This window comes from Micromys minutus (assembly GCF_963924665.1).
Source record: "Micromys minutus genome assembly, chromosome: 7".
In the NCBI taxonomy this organism is placed as follows: domain Eukaryota; kingdom Metazoa; phylum Chordata; class Mammalia; order Rodentia; family Muridae; genus Micromys; species Micromys minutus.
The window spans coordinates 3,117,539-3,138,710 of NC_137976.1; the positions used below are offsets into that span (position 1 = coordinate 3,117,539).

A 21,172-nucleotide genomic window follows, 5' to 3' on the forward strand; every position below is an offset into this window, starting at 1 on the left:
TGGTGGGCTCTTCTAAAACTCCGAGTCCAAATCCATAAGGCCAAAGGTTATCCCAAGGACCACCACTCAGACCTCCCCAGGACTGGCCACAACCGACCTGCTGATTGCTTCTCTGTGCGCCTTGGTAAGGAGACCAGTCATGTTCCATCCCATCTTCCTGTGGCCTCTCCATCAGGAGACCCACAGGATCCCATGCAATGGCTGCTTTGCTCCTCAGTAGGTTCAGATAGGAGAGTCCTGATCCCCGCCACTTAGCATGCTCAATGTGCCCTACAAAGGTCAGCACAACCGTCCCTTCACACACTGAAGATGCTTGGGTGTGCTGGAGGGCCCTCTTCCTTATAGTACTGCATCTCCATGCCCAAGTGTGTACAGGACATAAAAACCCAAATTTCCCACCCCACCCCCAACCCAAAATGAAACAAAACAAAATGGAAAAAAGGAAAAAAATAAAAATGGAAAAAAAAAAAACAAAAACAAAAAACAAAAACCAAAGCACCCTCATGGGCCCTGATGCAAGTGATGTGCAGTGCCTTTTTATTTTAAAATTAGTTGGCAAATGACCAAGACCAACAGCTGAACATTAACTTTTGTTGGATAGAAAGACAAACCCCACTGTGACCGGGAGATGGAAGTTAAATGGGGGAGGCAGAAAGAGGACACTCTGAGCTCTCCGTGAAGATGGGTGGACATGGCTCTTAAAAACTTCATTGTCCCTTTGCAATCTTTTCAAGTTAAAAAAAAAAGTCAGCTTTGCCCTCTTGCAGTGAGCGGTTCAGTGTGTTAATCTCCTTCTGATTCAAGCAGCTTTGCACTTTTGTTTTTGGGAAAAAAACACCACTTCTATAAAAACACACAAGAAACAAACTCAAGTGTCAATGTAGTCACGAGCTAGCTACAGGACTCTGTTGCACACAAACTCCTGTCATGGGAGACTCTTCTCTATCAGCCCCCTGCCTCATCGTCAGATGTCCTTCAGTCATGTAATGTGCAGGACCTGTATTAGCGGAAAACTGGTATGTTGGATGTCCAGCTATGCCAGTCTCTTGGCGGGGATTGGAGTAGACGGTCAAATTAACGTCCATAGCTCCATTCTGTCCAAAGTCCAAGGTGTTAGCAGCCACTGGGCGGTTCTGATAGGCCTGATTGCCTTGGTTACCAGTAGAGGAGGAAGATGTCGAGGAAGAAGTTGTTGAGGAAGACAGGGATGTCATGGAGTGGTGACTGTGGCCAACCTCCATAGAATCCTGGGTAGAGGAGCTATTTGTTGGAGAATTGTAGACCCTTGGCCTGGTCCGGTTACCCAAGGCTTGCTGTCCATGGTGGTGGTGGTGGTGATGGTGATGGTGGTGGTGATGGGAACTGTTTCCATGGTGATGATGCAATGCATTCTGCTGAGGGGCTACATGAAAGGTTGTTTCTTGAACAGGATGAGTTTCAACAGTGACTTGTGTAGGAGCTTCAGTGCCTGACCAGCCCAGAGGAGCTGGAAACTGCTGACGCACCTGTGGGAGCATTGCGAAAGGTTATCAGCTATCAGCACTGTTTCCAACCTTAACCCATGCCGGAGCAAGAACACTAATGTTCACTCACTCATGGTACCCCTGTGTCCATCCCTGCCCCTTTCCAACCCACTGAGAAGAGCAGAATATCCTTCTAAATCAACATGCTTCCTGTCCAAAATCCTTCAGTGCATCCTAGTGCACATACGGTGATCCTAACCCTGACACCATCATTCAACCGTCCATGGCTATCTCTCCAACATGTCCTTACTCATGTGAGCTCCAATCAGCCCAGGTCTTCTTCCTATGCTCTGAGGCTTCAGCACTCACTGTTTTCCTCCTGGTGAGAACGCTTTCCTTTCTCATCTCTGCTCGGACATCTTTTTAACAATCACTTCATTCAGTTGCTGCTGCTGTGCTAAGTGACTGTGGCAGAGGCTGGTGCTGTGCCACCCTCACCGCCTTTCTGTATCCCTGTTTCACAGTCACTGCATCTAAATGCACCACATGCTCCAGCCTCCTCTGTACTCCCGGGAGCACCAGCAGGACCATGGCTGGATGAGCCTGTCTAGGTCTCACTACGTTTGCCTGCGAGTTACCCTGCCATGGGGAGTCACAGGCTGGTAAGAGACGGGGCACAAATGATATACCAATAACCTCAACGCTTACTTGACTGTTGCTCTCACAGAGCAAGAAAACTCCCCACATTCTCACAGGTGCCTCATTTGGATAGTGTGTGCTTCGTTTACTTCACTCAATGTCTCAGTCACAGGTCTGGGCTGCTGGGCTGACTATGCTTGGGTCCAGCACAGAACTTTACCAACCCTATACAAGCAATGCCTGCCTCAGAGGGACACCCCAGCCTTTGGTCTGCGTTTCAGTGCTTATACTGTGTCACCGTGAGCTCTGGAAAGGTAAAGCCTGTCCCTAGCATAAACTATTGAAGTACACATTCCATAAAAATTGTACGGAAATGAAACTACTGAAAATCCAGTAGGAAAAACAAAACGGCAAGCTTATGAAAAAAAAACAAAACAAAAAAAAAAAAAAAAAAAAAAAAAAAAACAAAAGCAAGCATAGTATATATTCTTAATATACTATAAAATGCTTTAAAATCAGAGCATGTTACATTTTAAGACTAGAGATACTTGACTGGAAAAAGGTGAACAACTACACCAAAATCTAAAAGAACTGAAATGGAACACATATGGTTCCAACATACGTGTCTCAGGTAAGAAATAATTGATACTGTAACCACACTACAACGATGGAAGGGCTCTGATGCCACTGGTAGGGCCAACTCCTGCAGCTTACCTATAACCCTAGGCAGAGAGAAGAGGTCCACGTGGTAGAATACTGAGACCTAACTGCACCGAGTGCTCTCTGACAGACATGAGCAGACAGCATGCTACCTGATTAATATACGTTATCTGATAATATGTAATTAGATTTAATTTCCCATAAAGAACATCTTTTCAAAGACATAGAAGTTACAAATACTAGTTTGTATTTCACTAGCTGACATGAAGAAGGGGGCTTCTCATAACCTCTGTGGTGTGCTTTTTTCTTCTTACTACATGACTGTATCAATTACTGAAAAGCTGGCCAGCCAGATGGCTCAGCAGGTAAAGGCATTTGCCAACAACCCTGACAGTCTGAGACTTTAATTGTCCATCTTCCCTTCACCCCAGTAGACATGGAGAGATGAACCCCAGAAGTTGTCCTCTGACATCCATCCATAGGCATTCTAGGGTCACATGCACCCACATACATACATATTCAGCATAACTCAAAAAGAAAAAAAATATGCTGGGCATAGTGAAGCATGCCCATGACTCCAACTACTGTGAGGCAGGAGAATGATGATCCTGAGCCAGGAATGCCAGCTGGGCTGTTCAACAGCCACCTGAAGTCAACAGGCACTGTAAGGTAGGTGGGAATATAGGTGTGTTATTCTGGGAACGTCTATGTATGTTTGCAGTACGTATGTATGTATGCAGTATACATACATGAAGAAGAGGAACAAAAGATGGCTCACAACAATTCACTGAGAGTGAAGTGTGGCACTGAGCCAACGCAGGAAGACTGAGGAGAGCTGGGAGCCAGCGAGGCACACCCTCAGTGAGAGGTCTCAGTCTGAGCATGAGTGCAGAGGATGAAGAACGGCCTGAGCAGGAGCCGAGCACAGAGACACTTGTCACAGGAGGCTCTACACGTTAGTGACAGGTGTGAGGGAGACAAAGGCTCTGGAAAGCAAGGAACAGAACAGACTGGAGTAGCAAAGTTCACTGGTCTACAGAGAGCCTTCGGGCTGCCCATATAGGCATAAAAATCAGAGCCCGCACTAACTCTCTGGCCTTGAACCTATGACAGCAAATAAGTGAGTTTAGGGCCATTGTCACCACACACCAGTGACAGTAAAGAGCCACCTACTGCTCAGACTTGCAGAATGTATTTACAGTGAGCTCTTCACACCCCAGGGGCAGGAGTTAGGCAGGAAGGAATGCTTTAAAAATGGTGACTGTGGTGACTGGCAATAAGGGGTGAGATCAAGCAGGAAGTATGCAAGGTCATCTCAAAGCATGGAGGACATGAACATCCCCAAGAAGAGACAGCTAAGGGAGAAGGAGCAAAGAAGTAGAGAACCAAAGACATGTGCCACCAAAGGAACCAGAGGTAATTCAGTGTATGTGGATTAAGTCAACACTTCGAAATACTGCCAGGCAACGACAAAGGTAAGTGTGAGAGTCCTCTGGACCGTCCGTGAGGATCGTGATCAATACAGGGACTGTACTGGGGCCACGAGCTTATGTGCTCTGAGCTGTAGGGCTGCTGAAAACAAGTGTGAAACTCTAGGAACTGCAGTGTGTAAAGGAGAAAAGAACCAGAGGGAAACTCGCTGTATACTAGAAAGATCAAAAACTCAGAGCCCATGAAGGAAAGAGGAGACACGGCAGAGGCAGGCCAGCTGTGAGAAAGCATGTGCATGGGCCCTGCGGCTACTGCAGAGCGCCTGTCTGAAGACCTGCACACAGCAGGAGAATCAGGAAGACGCCCAAGGATTCTACCCGAGAGTGGAAAACAAACTGCTGACATTCAGAAGCTGCTGTGGTAAATGAGAAAATAAAACTGGAGGAGATGTCTGGGAAAACAGTGGTGTGTGCGCCCAATGCATGCTCTCACTTCTAACAAGGAGAGGAGTTTTATTTCCTAAACAGAGAGGACATGACATGCCGCTAGAACAAAGGACACAGACATGGTCACCTTGACAGCCCATGGCAAGAGCCTGGGAACTCTCACCTGAGGACTGTGTGTCTCACAGTCCATGGCCTGGACAGCAGCAGTGAAGTGTCCGCCACTGTGCCGGTGCTGGTGCGTTGGATCCGACCGGGCTCTCCCACTGTTGCTCGTTCCCGAGGATCCACCTTTAACATCAGGACATGGAATAACTCGTAAGTTTCAAGCTAACTGCTCAAGTCAGTATTTGAAGACTGCATCGTTACCACTCAAAGCATGGGGGGAAGGGTGCTCAGTAAGAGCACTGGCTCTGCAAGCGCTAGGACCTGTATGTGGATGTCCAGCATCGACATAAAAACCTGGCTCATTTAACCCCAGGACTTGGGGGAGGGGGTGTCAATCCAAGAGCTCACTGCAGGCAGCCTGGATACAGCAGCAGGCCTCTGGTGCAGTGGAACTCCTATTTCCAGGTAGTAAGGAAGACAGTGAGAAGACACAGTGTCAAGCCCCCACACTTTACATGTGCACATATGCACACTTAAGTGCATGCACTGCACACACATATACAGACACACACAACTTTCAAGCTATGGTATTAACTTGAACTATTCCACAAAGTTATTGGAGTCTTAGATGTCTTCCCACATCAACTGCTAATGCAGCCAGGTTCTCCTCAATCAAGTAAAAACTCAAGGCCGTGGGAAACAACTACATTTAATCTGCTTACATTTCTGGCTGTAAGCCCTTGTCTCTGTCAGGCAGTTATCACATGCACAATCAACAGTTAATCTGCTACTAACTACACAGATGGTGGTACAGGGGACTGAATTCAGAAACACACACACTAAGAACTGGTTGAAGTAAAATAATCCCTTGCTACCCATTTACAAAATTCAAAAAATTAGTTTATAACAAATACTCTGAAAGAATCCCACACTGGAGCTGGGCAGTGGGAGTCCACGCCTTAAATTCCAGCACTCTGAAGGCAGAGGCAAGAGGATCTCTGTGAGTTCGAGGCCACACTGGTCTACAAAGGGAGGTCCAAGATAGTCAGTGCTATATAGAGAAATACTGGCTCAAAAAAACCAAAGAAGAGAAAGAAGACAGCTCCCCCGCCCCCACCCCGCCCCGGCAGCACACAGAAAGCATGCACAAGCGCCACGGCAGACCTGAGCTGGAGGATGTACTGGAGGTGGTGCCTGAAGACTGAGACTGCTCCATCGCAGGGCTGGTCGACACGCTGTTACTCGTGTTTGTACCTTCATCCGCTGTTTTCTTGAAGAAACTGTGCTGCAGGGCATAATAAGGTTGAATCCGAGTTTTGGGGTCATAATCAAGCATCCTTAAAATGAGGTCTTTGAACTTCAAGTAGTCAGCTACAGTATGACCCGATTCCCCAGCACGCCGCCCGCCAGGTCCTCCTGTTTCTACTCCAAGAATATTATGAAGTTTACGGGTTCCTGGTGGTTTGTATTCCTGTTAGAAGAGAGAACAAAAATTGTCTCTAGGAGATGAAACATTTACATCATTTACTCCAAATGTACAAGGCTTTGTGAGGATGGTTGCTGAGACAGCTAGACCCCACCCACTCTGCAGAAAACACTTATGCACACGTTTAAGAAGTCCAATAGCTGTGAGACAAAAAAAGGCTCTGAAGGTCAGTGAAGCTCAGCAGCAGACGCTGGCCCAGCCCACTGCACAGCTTCACCCAGGTTCAAGACTGTGAAACAAGCAAATACACAGCAATAGAGCATGACATAAAATCTGCAAATCTAAAACCATTACTACGATTCTGACCGATGCTGCTCTCTATGTAATCTGTTTTGAGACAGGGTCTTCCTGCAGGGTTGTGGCTGACTTGCAACTTAAGACACATAGACCAGGCTGGCTTCAAACTCAGAGGCCTGCCTGCCTCTGCCTCCCAAGCGCTGCAACTGGGATTAAAAGGTGCCCACAATGCCAGGTTTGCCCTGCAACAGAGAACATGCTGCACTGCCTTCCTAAAGGTGGCTTATTAAAGCTGTGCGTGCCACTCAAAATAAAGGGATTGGTCCACCCAAACCTACTCAGAGTGAAAAGCTGACTACTTTTCTTTTACAAAATGGTTCATCAGTGCTTAACCACAGGTGGGAACAATGTCGTCTTCCACCTCTCTATGTACACCAAGTCAGGACAGCACTACTAGAGTTTTGGTGGCTGTTGTTTGAAGTCAGGAAGCGGGACAAATCACAGCTGTACATGTTCAGCAAGTATTCTTCCATTGACCACATCCCCAGCCCCAAACAGCTACTGTCAGGTTAGAAGAGCTTTGTAAAGGGAAAATGGGCCACCATGCCAGACCCTGAAGGAAAGGAAGACCACATCACAAATAAACAGTGCCAAGAACAAGCACTGACTCTCCTCACAGTGCATCTTTCTGGGGCATGCTAATCTAGAACTCTAGATTCTAGAAGACAGTTTAAACACAGACTGCGACTAGCAGCGTCCTCAGGCAGCAGGTGCTCCAGTCATAAGCACAAGCCACACACTGGAAAAGGGGACAGAGCTGGGCACAGGGGGACATAGATGCAGGGTTGTGGTGAGGGCCCTGCATGCAGTGTGCCTATAGTGCTTCCCTTTCCTTGAGGGTAAACAGTCGATGTGTTCTGAGGATTCTAACACATGTGGAAGTGATGTTTACATGCAAGCACTCAAGAGCTAGAAGGGAGTTACAACATACAGGTGACATAACAGTATCCAAGGGCAACTTGACATAAAGATGCACATTGTGAAACAGCTGAGAAGTCAGCTGCCAAAACCAGTCTCCAAAGCACTCAGCAGCTCTACACTCGGCAAGAGAGAGAAGCAGACACTAAACAATAAGCCAACAGAAGACAAACCTCAAACCACTGCTTGGGATGAACTAGATATACACTGTAAAGGGAGGGCAGATTTTAACCTGCTGTGGCACTAACACACATATAGGACATTTCATGACAATACAAGCGTCAGCTCATCAGAAATCACAACAAATTTACTAACAAAGCTTTAAAAATCTTGACAACTAAAGATAAACCCAACATAACTACAGCTTGTAATGGTTTCAAAGTGATGGGACCACACATTGAATACTTGGCCCTGGCTGTTGGTTCAGTACGGAGAGGCTGAAAACCTTTAGGAGACTAAGATAGAAGCAACTCTACACTTCCTGGTTAGGACCCATGAGCAAGCAGCCTCCCCTCTGGCAGGCAGTGAACTAGGCAATGCTCCTGGACTGCGAGCTGACTGTGAGTGAAGCCACACCCACTGAGTTGCTTCCAGCCAGGCATTAGTGATAAGAAAAGTAACTAGCACACCCCTGAAGGTCAAAATTCCCCTCAAATGTTGACAGAAACAAGGGGCCACAGACAAACAGACGCATCTCTAGAACACTACAACAAAGCACCATTGTTACCAGATACACAGGAAAAAAAATCAACAAGACAAGATTCCATTCTAGAATTTAAAACCAGACTCTACATTTTAAATGAATAAAATCACATTTGGAAAACATAGTGCTATTTAGCTAGAGATAAACTAAGATATATAGAAAATTCTCAAATATTTTGAAATAATGAAATAAGATTCAAGATAATTGTTAAAGGAAGAAAATAAAATCATAAGGTACATCTGAAACACTTTAGGACGCTACTCTTACCAGACCAGCCTTTAGCTCAGTACTGCATGAAATGCCAGGACCAAGTGTGCCTTACCACAGGTTAGGATAAATATTCCAAGTCTACTAAAAAAACAAATCACTATAGAACAAGAAGTGTGGGTGGAGGATCACAAAGTCTTGTGGCAAGTTATGTATCACTGCCAACTTCTAGCAGGATTGACACTCTAGTAGAGGTTGTTCTGGAATTTTACATAGAAAGAAGACTAGAATGTGTGACCTAACACGGCTGCTAGGTTACAGACAGCAGTAGGAGTCCATACTTGCAAACACAGAAGGTGAATTCATTTAACAGAAAAGTATGAAATCAGATCGACAAGACAGGCAACTGTCAACGATGTCCAACACCGCCCCCTTCACATTACTGCAAGCTCAAAAATTAATTCAAGGTGAGCCACAACAAAGTTAAGGGGGAAAATATCCAAGGAACTATTACTTAGGAGAAAATGTGAAAGCAAATCCTTACAAACTTGGGAATTAAAAGAGGAAGGGGGGAAGTCCCAAAGGTTTGACTGTCTACTATTAATGATATCTTACTAATTTTCCTGGCACACAGAGACCATGTTTTTCTGGAGAGGAAAAAGTACTAACAAGTAGCAGCAGCCAGAGTTAAGTAAGGCACCTCTCAAAACATCAGAAAAACTGAAAAAACATCCATTAACTGTTTTCCAACAATGACAAACACACATGGGCCCTGGCAATTCTCAGATAAGGCCACTAGAAAAGAGACGTGTGGTATTCTTTCTAGCCTTAATCAATTAGTCCCCAATTAGATATGAACAAAAACGTTCATTGACAGATAATAAATTACCGTATAGTCAATGAAACACCATGAAGCAGTAAAGTAAATCAAGTCCTGGGATACATAACAAGACGAATTCTCCCAAATGCTGTTGTATTAATAAGCGTGATATGTAACAGCAACCACATGGACCCTGCACTAGTTGGCTGGTGGGGAGGAACAAGTGTGGGCAGCACCTCACACAAGGCTGGGGTCCCAGAAGGAGGAAAAAAAAAAAAAAAAGGAGCTGGGCAGCAGCAGCTACTCTGTTTCCTGACTGCTAGGACAGGGAACAGCCACCTCCTGAACGTCCTGCAGCCTTCCTGACCAAAGCACACTGCCCCTACAAACTGCAAACCATGAATCCCTTCTCTTCCGTAGGCAGCTTTTGTCAGCTGTTTTGTTGCAGCGAAGAGATTACTACTTGAACGTGGTTAACGCCAGAGATTATAGTTTGTAAGAAGTACAGCTGGTGACCATACCCACTTGCAAGAGAAACCAGAAAAACAGAACAGAGTTAGAAAGGAAGGCCTACCTTGGTAGAAATATCTATCTTGTGTTAGGTAGTGGGTGCAAAGTGAACACGCTTGAGTCCTTGGTCAGGTGGTAGAAATGTTTGGGTAGATTTGGCAGGACTGGCCTTGCTGGACCAAGTGTATTATTGGAGCCATTGGAGCCTCACACCGTTCCCAGTTGCACATGCTTGTGCTCGCTGTCTCTCTCCGCTCCAGTCACCACTGTCTGCCACCTGCTGCCATACTGTCCCAGCCATTACTGACATTATCCTCAGGAACCTTAAACCCAAACCAACCTTCCTTTTATAAGCTGCTTTCTTTGATCATGGTGTTTTTACCACAACAATAAGAAGAAACTAATACATATTTCATTAAAACTTTGAATATGAAGGCTGGAGAGATGGCTCAGTGGTTAAGAACACTGACTGCTCTTTTAGAGGTCATGAGTTCAATTCCCAGCAACCACATGGTGGCTCACAACCATCTGTAATGGGATCTGATGCCCTCTTCTGGTGTGTCTGACAGCTACAGTGTACCCACATAAATAAATTATTTTAAAATGGGCTTCTGAAATATGAAAAGTTAAGACTTCTAAAAATATAAACCACAAGGTCAATGACAGTATCTGCTATTTTTTTTATTTCTGTCCATACAGTTTGATCAGCTGATTGCAGTTTTTTCCTGCAAATTTTAGTTTTCCTAAAAGAGAAATAGGTCAGTCACTAAAGTCAACTACAGGAAATCTTACTGAACTTAAAGTTTATTAATGGATAGTAAGTATAGTTAAGATCTGATTTAAATAAAAAGAAAAAGACCTACTAATTTCTGAAATGCCCCTAATAATCAATAAAATTATAGCTCTATCTGGTCTCATTCTGAGAAGACAGACATGTGGAAACTAACAAGATGAGTGTCCATTTCAAAGGGGGACAGCTTCCACTTGAAGACAACGTGGAAGCCAACTCTTCTACAGGAGACGTGGAGCAGCTTCGCCCTCAGTGCTCACTCAGACTGCCAGGACCGCTGGTGAGGAAACCTCAGGATTTGCCACTGAGCTTTCACTCAACAGGAAAATGGGCCGTGACTGATAAACTACGTGCATGCGTGAAAGAGACAGTTGGGGTGTCAGTAGCATACCTTCCATCCCAACAGACTACTATCTGCCCAAACTTGGAGAAAGCTGGAGAAGCCAGCAAGCCTCATTCCAGTACTGAGCTTGTACAGGGGACTGTGGTCACAGGTGTGATTAGGAACTGGAAGCTGTGTGGCCTACAATTCCAGGGAGCTCAAGGTAGAAGACAAGATGTTACAAACAAGTGTAAGGAGGTAATGACTATGGGTAAGTCTGTGAGCTGGGTTGTAATTCACTTGGAAGCCCTTGCCTAGCACCTCGGCTACATGGCAAGTTTGAAACCAGCCTGGACTACACAGGACTATTACAAAAACAAACAAACAAACAGATCAAAGCAAAGCAAGTAGGGTTACAGAGATGGCTTGGTGGTTAAAAGCCCTGGCTGCTCTTCAAGAGACCCAGTTTGGTTTCCAGCACGACAGTTAACATGTGCATATCTGATGCTCCTCCGTGGTCTCTTCAGGCATGCTCATATACACACATACATAAAGGACTATACAACTAAGTAAATGTGAATTAAAGCAAAGGAACAACACCCCAGTTCCCTGAAATGACACCCGGTGGTACATCACTAAAATGAAGGATAAAATAACTAAAGGAAAAATAAACTCCTAGATACTGAAAATGCAACCCTACAGTAACATATATGTGCCGACTCCGATTATGCTATCTGTAGACACTTCTTATAAAGCCCGAACTAGACCAGATGATGCCTGGCAAATTATAGAGACATAAAATCAAGATGCAAATTTTGTATCATTTACTCTAATAAATTAATACAATTGGGCCTCTAGAAATAGTCCTTGAATCTATCCCTGCATTAGAAGACGCAAGCCCACTGTGACCTTGGTCACGGAGCAAGGAATCTGAAATCTGTCATAAGTCTCCATCATTGACTGATATCCTTTAAAAAGTACCATGAACTGCTTAAACTTAAAAATTATCTCTTCTACTTAAAAAAACGTAATAATTAACTACAACTGTAATTTCTGTCCACAGCCATGGCTTCACTCCCATGTACAAGCCGTGAGACTTAGTGATTCCGTGTTGAAATTAAGTAGACTGCTTCATCAGCTGTCTCCAAACACAGGGAGATGGTAAGTAGTCCGCTTATTTTTAGTGAAACCCAAACAACCCTGACCATTAAACAACTGGCCCATGTGCATAGTCAGCTCAACTATAGTCAACTTTTGAACAAAATACTTTCTTATAATTGTTAACTATAATACAGCTACCAAGAAAACTCAAAGAAGCTATGAACGAACAGCTCTGATGAGAAAAGGAGGCAGGAGGAGAGGAAGAAAAGTGAAAGGAAGTCCCCTCCAAGAAAGAACAAGTATACCCCCATTTTACCCGTTTTCCATCTTTGGTCTTCTTTAAGCTCCAAGTGCCATCAGGCAGCTTCTCAAAGAACTTTCTTGCTTTCGGTGCTTGGTCAAGAATATGAGCAGGTGGGATGCCCAAGACCTCCACTATCTTATTCATCTGATCCACCTGTATTAAAAACAAAACCAAACCTATCATTCCAACTGCACACTCATCCACTTCTGCTTGTCAATTCTTTCCTACAGTGCACATATCCTCTGTGTAAGGTTCTGTTGTGGACGCTGAAACTGGACACACTGTGGACATTGAAGATACACTAAAACCAACAGATATAAAGTATTTTTGCCCTCATATTATGCACACTCAACAGAAGGGAAGGCAGATAATCAACAAATAAGAGCACAAACTTACAGTGTACCCTGGGACCTCAAATACAATGGAAAACACTGAGACAGAACAGAAGAAAAATTTAAACGTCAGTTTTGAAGTTAACCAATAAAACTGTCTTACTAACTTATACAGTTTAAGTGAAAATTAAGCCCTCACGTACAGCACAACTACCATACGGCTAGAAACTATGCTTACTGACAGAACACAGCAGAGTACATAGAGGAAGAGGCTAAGTACATAGTCAACCTCCTCAAGGAACTGGTTCTGAGCAGGATCAGCCCAGCCCAGCCCAGCCCAGGCCCCCACCCTATGGATGCTCAAATCTTTTATATAAAATTAATATATGCATATAATTTATGCACATTCTCTCACACTTTAGATCTTTTCTAGGTTTCTTATAATTACAAATACTACAAAAAGTTATTATAGTGTACTGTCTAGAAAATCCTTTCATAGGGAAAGGACCAGAATATGTTCAGGAAAGGTGAAATTGCCACAATGCTGGACACCAGTAACAGTTACACTGTGATTCAATTAGCCTAAATAAAAACACTGTATTTCAACATTAAGACGCAACTAATCTCAAGTATAATAAAACTCAATTTCAGATACTTGTACTCTTGATGTCTCACAGATAAATTCTGAGAATGAAAAGATTTTGCCTGGAGTAGTTTTTGACCATTTCTCTACCTACACATATGCAATTCCTTAATATTCTTAGTTGAATTGAAAAGATGAAGACCTGAAGGGGGCAGAGAGACCACAAAAACGGAGTCTACATGCATGGAGGAGAAGGGCTGGGGAAGGCTGCATAGGTGGCACAAAGGCTCCGGGGAGAACTGACAGCACAGTCCGCGGTGCCCTCTGGGAGCCAGCGCACCAAGATAGGAAGAACAGTGTAAGGGCCAGGCAGGGCTGGCGGGTGGTGTGAGTCAGGGGAAGGAATGAGGCAGGGCAGAGACCCTCCCTGAACAGAGGGAAGAAAATGCCAAACACAAAAGAGGATTCTGGGGTCAGACAATGAGAAAACTGGGATGCCACTGGATTCTCAGATGAACCTAATACTGTTTAATCCCAAGGAAGTTATCAATTATAAGATACAATTACTTAAATTGAAATAAAATCAAATATGGAAGCTGCTTCCAAGTGGTTCATGAACTGAAGTTAAAATTAAATATAGAGAAAAGGATGGCAGCCGAAGATGGTGTCTGATAGTTATTTGAAAGACTGAGTCTGAGAACCACCTGAGTCCCAGAATTGAGGACCAGCTTGGGTAACATGACAAGATCTCAACCTAGCAAAAATAAGAACATCCACAGTGAAGTCATTTGGCCTTTCTTTTTCTCATTTATAACTCAAAATTTAGATTAAGATCCTCAATGATCAACTTTTCCATGAAAAGCAGAGTTCTACTAAACAGGAGTTAAACGTAAGCTGCCAGCAAGGGTGATTAGTTCCCTTTACTCTTCCAGCCCTGTGCTCACCTCCAGAATCTCTCAGGAACACAAACAAGTCTGCAGTTGTGCAGTCTTTGTACCTACAACACCAGAGTCTTGGCGCATCTCCTAACAACTCAGGCAGCATCTGCCGTGTGCTGTTCACCGCGCCGGCAGCATCTCTAGGTCTTAACCAGGGTCACACCTTGGTCAGGGCCTCGTCTCTTCCCCACATAGTTGCACTTTCTGTTACTGTACCTAAACCTGCAGAATGTTCATAAAATGCCACTTTCTGGCTAATTTACTGTTTTCCTTCATTAACATATTAATTATCTTAATTACTAGTTCAAAACTCTAATCCTACCATTACTTAACTGATAAAGAAGAAAAATTAAAAGAATATAAAGTAAGATCAGCTGATCTCAGATGCAAACGATCAAGCTCTTAAGAAGATGCCTTCCTATGAGGACAACTTTGAGACGACACTGTCACTACAGAACACAAGTTTGAGTCAACCCTTCACGTACCTCATTGGCACCACTGAACAGAGGCTCTCCAGTGTGCATTTCAACCAAGATACATCCAAGGGACCACATGTCGATAGCAAGGTCATAAGGCATTCCCAGTAGCACCTCTGGAGACCGATAAAAGCGACTCTGAATATACTGGTATATCTGAAACATATTTCAAAGCAGTATTAATTTGATATGTCTTATTTATAGTTTTATTCAATATTGGATTAAGAAAACTACTCACAGCAACAGAAAAGTTCGATACCACACCATCAACACGTTCAAATAACTAAACATTTCAAAGACATCAGACCCTGTCATGTAGTCCAGTTAGGAGAAATAGTGAACCAAGTCACTACCCTGCGTGCTCTGGGCATGTCTCATATGTAGAGAACAGCATGGGTGAGGATTAGGGTTACTTCCTAGCAAAGACTGAGACCACGAATACTCCAGTCTAAAACTCAGGGTGCTCACTACACCATGTTCCAGAGTTTCTAGGTGAAGGGAGTCGCCTAGCTGACTACTTTTTTGGCCAAACTGGTTTTAAACCAAATAAATCCGAGGACCCTCTCCCATGTGTACACTTCTCTTCCCGCCGCCTTCTGACTCTGAACCAGTACAACACGTCTATGGATCTCGGAAACAGTTCACAAACTTAATGGCTGAAAAGGATTATCTCAGTTTGTCTAGACAGAGGTAATAGTGTTTGATATTAGGACTGAACTTATGATTTGGTTTAAATTGATGGAAAAAATTGCTAGCCGAAAAATCTACTGCAAGCAGTGTCACAGTGGGCATGTGTCTCCACATGCAACGTGCCCAGTCATGTAACTGGAATCAACTCTAGGCTTTTCAGCAGCATCTGAAACTGCACATTTTGCCTTCTAATCCAATTTAAAAATTATCTCCACAATTATATAACTATTATATACTTATATATAATATATATATATATCTATATATATATATATAGATAGATATGTGGCTATTAGAAGATAATTTGCAGAATTGACAAAAGCTAAGTCTTCTAACTGAACTGACTACACACCTTCACTGTAAATCAGCTTGCTCTACTAAAAACCTAGATACAAGTTGGACAAGGAAGAAATTTCACAAGCTTGGAAAGCAAAAAATGTGAATGCCAATATAAAAATAGTAACATTAGAATGTTAATTAAAATCATCAATACCTTTCTGTAAATAGAAAAGGTATTAAAAATGAATAAAGTATTAACTGAAGTATCCTTGATCCCACTCAAGAAGAAAACTATGGCTTCTGTCTACGTGTACAGCATGTCAATGGTACAGATGTCATAATGCCACTAACTACTGCAGGAAGATTCTGCTTCCCTGAACCAGATAAATTAAATCTCAGTAGATAACAGTGTGAAGAAACCAGTTCTCATGTATCGAATCTGTGTCAACACTAACGTCAGTAAGGTTAAGACTTAAAAACTTATTTATCAAAACAAATAGGTAGACCACCTGTGCTCTTTTACATAGTTCCATGACAACCAAAAACACATTTGTGGGTACTCCTCAGTGTTTAAGGAACATTTACAGTCAAGATCCTAGTTTAAGTTAGAATTACTCAAATTTTATATTAAAAACTCTAGTTGGGAGCTAAAAAAAAAAAAATCACTTAATATTTAATTCTTTTATCTCTTATTCTTTAAAAATTTTTAGCATTAAACATAATTTTAAATACTCACTTAAAGAATCATCCTCTAATTCAAGTATTGATATCTGGATTTTTAACAGACATCAGCAGGATGTGAGGCATATGCTACATGTTCAAGATAAATAACCATCCTCTAATTGCCTCCAAACTATAAACACATTATTCACAACATTTTAAATCGCTATACTGTTCCTCCTAATTCTACTGTTAAGTCACAAGTCCTAAAGTAATACTTACCCTCTGCCCCAACTGACAAGAGCTGCCAAAGTCAACAATCTTGATTGCACTTCGCTTGGGGTTACACAGGAGGATGTTCTCAGGCTTTAAGTCACAGTGAATGATACTAAGTTCTGGAGTCGCAAGGAAAAGCAATGCTGTGCACATCTGTTGTGCAAACTTCCGTGTTAGGTTCAAAGACACCCCTCGGAAGTTGGTGTTCCTTAACAAGTCATAGAGATTGTAGGACAGCATCTCAAACACTAAACAGAGATGGTTTCGAAACATAAAGTGGCGTTTCAAATGCACTGAAAGAGAAAAGAAGATTTCACCTACATTATACACACTGGAAAGGCAAGAGTTAGCATATACTTGGTTCTCCATCCCCAGCACTTCACCATCCAATGCAGAGTGGAAAGTAAGTAGTCTGGAGACCAGCCCCTGACAGTTGATTAAGATCTAAACCACTCTTCCTAAGTAAAAGTGAAGTGTCTGTCAAAGAATGCATAAGGGAAACCCGAGTGGCACCCACCTTTAGTCCTAGCACTTCAGAGACTATCTGAAAATGGATCTCTGAGTTTGAGGCCAGCCTGGTCTACAGAGAGAGTTCTAGGACAGCTAGGGCTACACAGAGTAACCCTTGTGTCAGAAAACAAAAAACCAACAAATAAACAAAAACACATAAGGTAACAAAGTACCGCCCCATAAACCTCATCCTCTAAGACTGATTTATGACATCACTGTATCTCCACTGGCTTTGGTGTATAAATATGTGTTTAACTGCTACTTACATATAGCAGCATATTTTTGTGTTTTAGAAAAATGTAACAAGTATCTGGAAATTATGCAGACTTGAAGATTGTTCTTGGAAACCCATAAACCTATTTATTATGTCCAGTGAATTGAGAAAAGACTAAAAGTTTTGGAAAACCCATGAAGGACAGTAAGCCACAGGAAAGAAGTAACAAGTGGGCCTCAATCAGAGGACAGAGGGAAGTGTTATCTAATCAAAGACTGTGCTCAAGTACATCAGTGAGCACCAGATAAAGTCATGCAGAAGACGCAAGCTTTCTCACACACACCAGACAGCGCCTCTAAGGATGCTTGATGTTAGGCCAACAATGTTAAGATGACTCTTTACTATGGTTTCATCATATCTCAAAAATAGCATTCTCTAGAGAACTTTCCAGAAAAATGTAACAATATTCAAAAGCAGCCATGGAGTGACACACGCACTGAATCTTGCTTGGCAGAGCCCTGCACAGCCCGCCTTGGGCAGCCATGGCTGGAGCTTTTTTGACATCATTCATGATGTAAGTGATCTAGAGTTGGGGTAAGTCACACAAGGAAGACTCTATGTGGCTCAAATAAGTAATAAAAATCATCATTAAAAGTTCCCTAATGGAATGTATTGTCTGTTCTTAATCACTTCACAGTCCCTATGTTTAAAACTAAACACAGCTCCCTCAACCCCAAAGACACAGGCCCTGTAGGGGATTTCATCTCTGGTTAAGCAGTGACCACATAAGAAATTAAAAAAAAAAAAATAATAATAATAAACCACACTGAAATCTAAACAGCAATGTGATTCTGAAAGTCACTCAAGAAGCTTAGCAGCTGAGGACAGTCTTCCAGTGCTAGATCTGCTCCCTTCACAACAGACACATCGCTGAGAGCCTGAGGCGTGCTAGCTGAAACACAGTCTCGAAGAAAACTCAGACAGTCATATCTGTTCATCTTTCTGACTGGATATTGGGGGAAAAATGGAGAGTTGGTGGGATTTTTCCCAATAAATGAAATGAAGCTACTTTTAACAAGCCCACTGTCACTAAATATTCCAGAACAGAAATTGTTCTCTGAAGAAATGAGTGTAAAGAAAGGTCAGGGAAGACTTTTGACTCACAGATTTCAATTCAGATGTGAAGAAACTGAGCTCCAACACTCCGTGGCACAGTGACCATAAACACAGTCACAAGCGATGAACCCTTACCCTGGCCTGAGCCTTAAGGAAGGCACACATATTAAAATACAAATAAACGACAGTCAAAACATGTGCAGTCTGTACAACTTTTTGTGCCACTTAAAGTAAGTTACACCATATGGAAGGTGTTTTTTAAAAGTCAACTCTCGAGATCATCAGAATAAATTTTACCTACCAACTGCCTTAAATAAATTGTACCATCAAAAATTAACCTTAAATTTAGGGTACAGGTCAAGTGACACAGCTGTGTCTAAAGTTCTTCTTCCTGTTGCTGTTGTCATCCAAAACAGAACGCTCAGTTTTGTTCTGAGTCACTATGAATTTCCCATATCCTTAAACAAGAACACAAAATAGAAGGCACAAGTGTAGAAGACGAGAAGGAATCAGAGACCACTGTAAACTCAGGTATCCTTTGATGCCCCTTCAACAGAACTGGGTTTGCTCTGCACTAAACCAGACCTCTCAGGTAATGAGGAAAACTTTACAGACACACCCAGTATCATCAGGACGGCCCCACAGTTGCCACAGAAGACACTAAGAGCACAGTGTGAAGTGCCCGAAGCTCAGTCAGATGGAGCTGGGAGCACCAGACACTGCACTTTCCACCGGGGCATTACTGATCAGCTCCCATGCTGTTGCTTCTTTCTGTGCGCATGCTCTGCACTCACCAGTAACAATGCTCGGTAATTTATTACAGCAGCTAAGCAGTAAGACAGTCACAAAATGTGCGGTAAATTGGGCCCTTCATTTGCTATAGAAACAATGTATTTGTGTGTAGTGCAGGTTTTTTTCATTCATACTATTTGGAAGTGTTTACAGCAGTACAATGAAACTAAACTTTAGGGACAACGGAAGTCATTAGTTATCACTATTATAAAAGGGAGGCACTGATGAACAGTCCGTAACGTCAGGCTGACAGGCAGTCCACATACTTTCTAACAATGCCATAATCTATAAATAGGAAAGAATCTTTGTCATCAAGAACTGCTTTGGTGCGTCTGTATTCTGGGAACAAAACTGTCTCCACCTTCCGCCCTGACTGGTGCAATCTCTCCACCCTCTCCTTTCACATGACCCCAAATGCTCACAATCCTTCTCCTTGAGCTCTGAAAGCATGGTGCTACCTGTTTTATCAGCTCTGTGTCAACCAGTTCTCTGTCAACAGAAGAAACTGTTATTTTTAAATTTTTACGTGTGTGTGTGTGTGTGTGTGTGTGTGTGTGTGTGTGTGTGTGTGTGTGAGAGAGAGAGAGAGAGAGAGAGAGAGAGATTGCAGGTGACTGTGGAAGCTAGAAGGCATCAAATAACTCAGAGCTGTGAGCTGCTTTTGCATCATGTAGGTACTGTAAACTTGGTGGCAGTTTTTCTTGCTAGTTAATAAAACAATGGTGTCTTAACAGCACTGACATCATAGATCTGATTTTAAAAATCTGACAGCTGTGGGATGGGGAGATGGCTCAGTAGGTGACAGTGAGTGCTGTTCTCTCACAACACCTGATGGTTTGATTCCAAGAACCTGTATCAGGCAGCTTACACAACTCTCTGTAACTCCAGCTCAAGGGACTGGATGCCTCTGGCCTCTGCAGATACCTGTACATGTGTGTATATATACATATGTGTGTGTGAGTACATGAAAGATATTTAGAAGGTGGCTGTCTCTAAACCAATCAGCTCTAAAGCTCCCACAGTCTTAGTTCTTTGTCTGACTGTTTGTTCCTGAGGATGATGGCATGACAACAGAATTCAGACCGAGATAGGGTTGTGCAGGAGCAGGTGCAGCTCCCAGCTACAGTGTGAGTTGTGACGTAGGAAACAACAACCAACACAGAAGACACTGCTGTCCGTGGCTTCACCCTGTAAAGCACCCACAGCCTGAAACAGCTCGTGTCTCCCAGGAGGCCCACTCTCTGCCCCGTAAAGTCCGAACATCTTGATGCTCCCGTCTTTACCTATGTAGTACTTCATTTCAGTGTCATGTTTGTTCATGAGCTCAAGCAGCCGCACTTCTATCTGCGCTTGGTTCAGAAACGCTTTCTTGTTCTTGATGATTTTAATGGCCACCCATTCTTGCTCCACTCTGTCATATGCTTTCACAACCTACAAAACAAGACAAGTCATTGTCAGCATCACAGAACGACTTATACGATTACATTCCTCCATCCTGCTCTCCAACCATCATCTACTTTACCACAAGGCAGCTAAGCCCATTTTTGACTTGAATACCCTCTTGTATCCTTCTCACAGTATTGCTACCTATACACAGAGTAGACATTTTTAACCAAATGGCAACTTGTTTTCTTCCCTCAGAAACAAAATGCCTGCAGAAGAAGGTTGAGTTTAACCTTTATTCTTTCTTACTAAAATGAACGGGTATACATACATAACTGTGTATGCATGCATATGTGTGCATCTATGTAAATGGGTGTATGCATGTGGGCTTTTACACACACACACACACACACACACGTTCTTTTTAAATAAAACAACTTACTCAACTGTTGGGTTTTTTTAATTGTTATTATTGAGAAAGAGTCTCACTGTATGACCTGGACAGCCTAGAATTCAGTATGTACGCCAGGCTGGAGTCAAAGTCACATATCTTCCTTCCTGCCTCTGTCTCTCCATTTCTGGGTTTAAAGGCATGTACCACCACTTCTAGCTCAGCTATTCTTTTGAGCCACCATGTAGGTGCTGGGAATTGAACTCAGGACCTCTGGAAGAGCAGTCAGCGCTCTTAACCACTGAGCCATCTCTCCAGCCCCCTCAACTA

General features: G+C 43.0%; 1 protein-coding gene across 4 annotated transcripts in view; it reads right to left on the bottom strand.

Annotated features, from left to right (window-relative positions):
- Positions 1–463: 463 nt before the first annotated feature.
- The window catches only part of DYRK1A (dual specificity tyrosine phosphorylation regulated kinase 1A), a 111,494-nt gene continuing 90,785 nt past the window's right edge, over positions 464–21,172 (bottom strand). For 3 of the 4 annotated variants that reach the window (XM_080918853.1, XM_080918852.1, XM_080918851.1), the window contains 7 exons: positions 20,352–20,499; positions 16,443–16,729; positions 14,541–14,687; positions 12,215–12,355; positions 5,909–6,215; positions 4,803–4,927; positions 464–1,505 (listed from right to left, as the gene is read on the bottom strand). In XM_080918853.1, coding sequence (XP_080774979.1) covers positions 885–1,505; positions 4,803–4,927; positions 5,909–6,215; positions 12,215–12,355; positions 14,541–14,687; positions 16,443–16,729; positions 20,352–20,499 — 1,776 coding nt within the window. In that variant the 3' untranslated portion in view covers positions 464–884. The remainder of the gene's footprint in view (positions 1,506–4,802; positions 4,928–5,908; positions 6,216–12,214; positions 12,356–14,540; positions 14,688–16,442; positions 16,730–20,351; positions 20,500–21,172) is intronic. The other variant, XM_080918854.1, reaches the window with a different exon arrangement.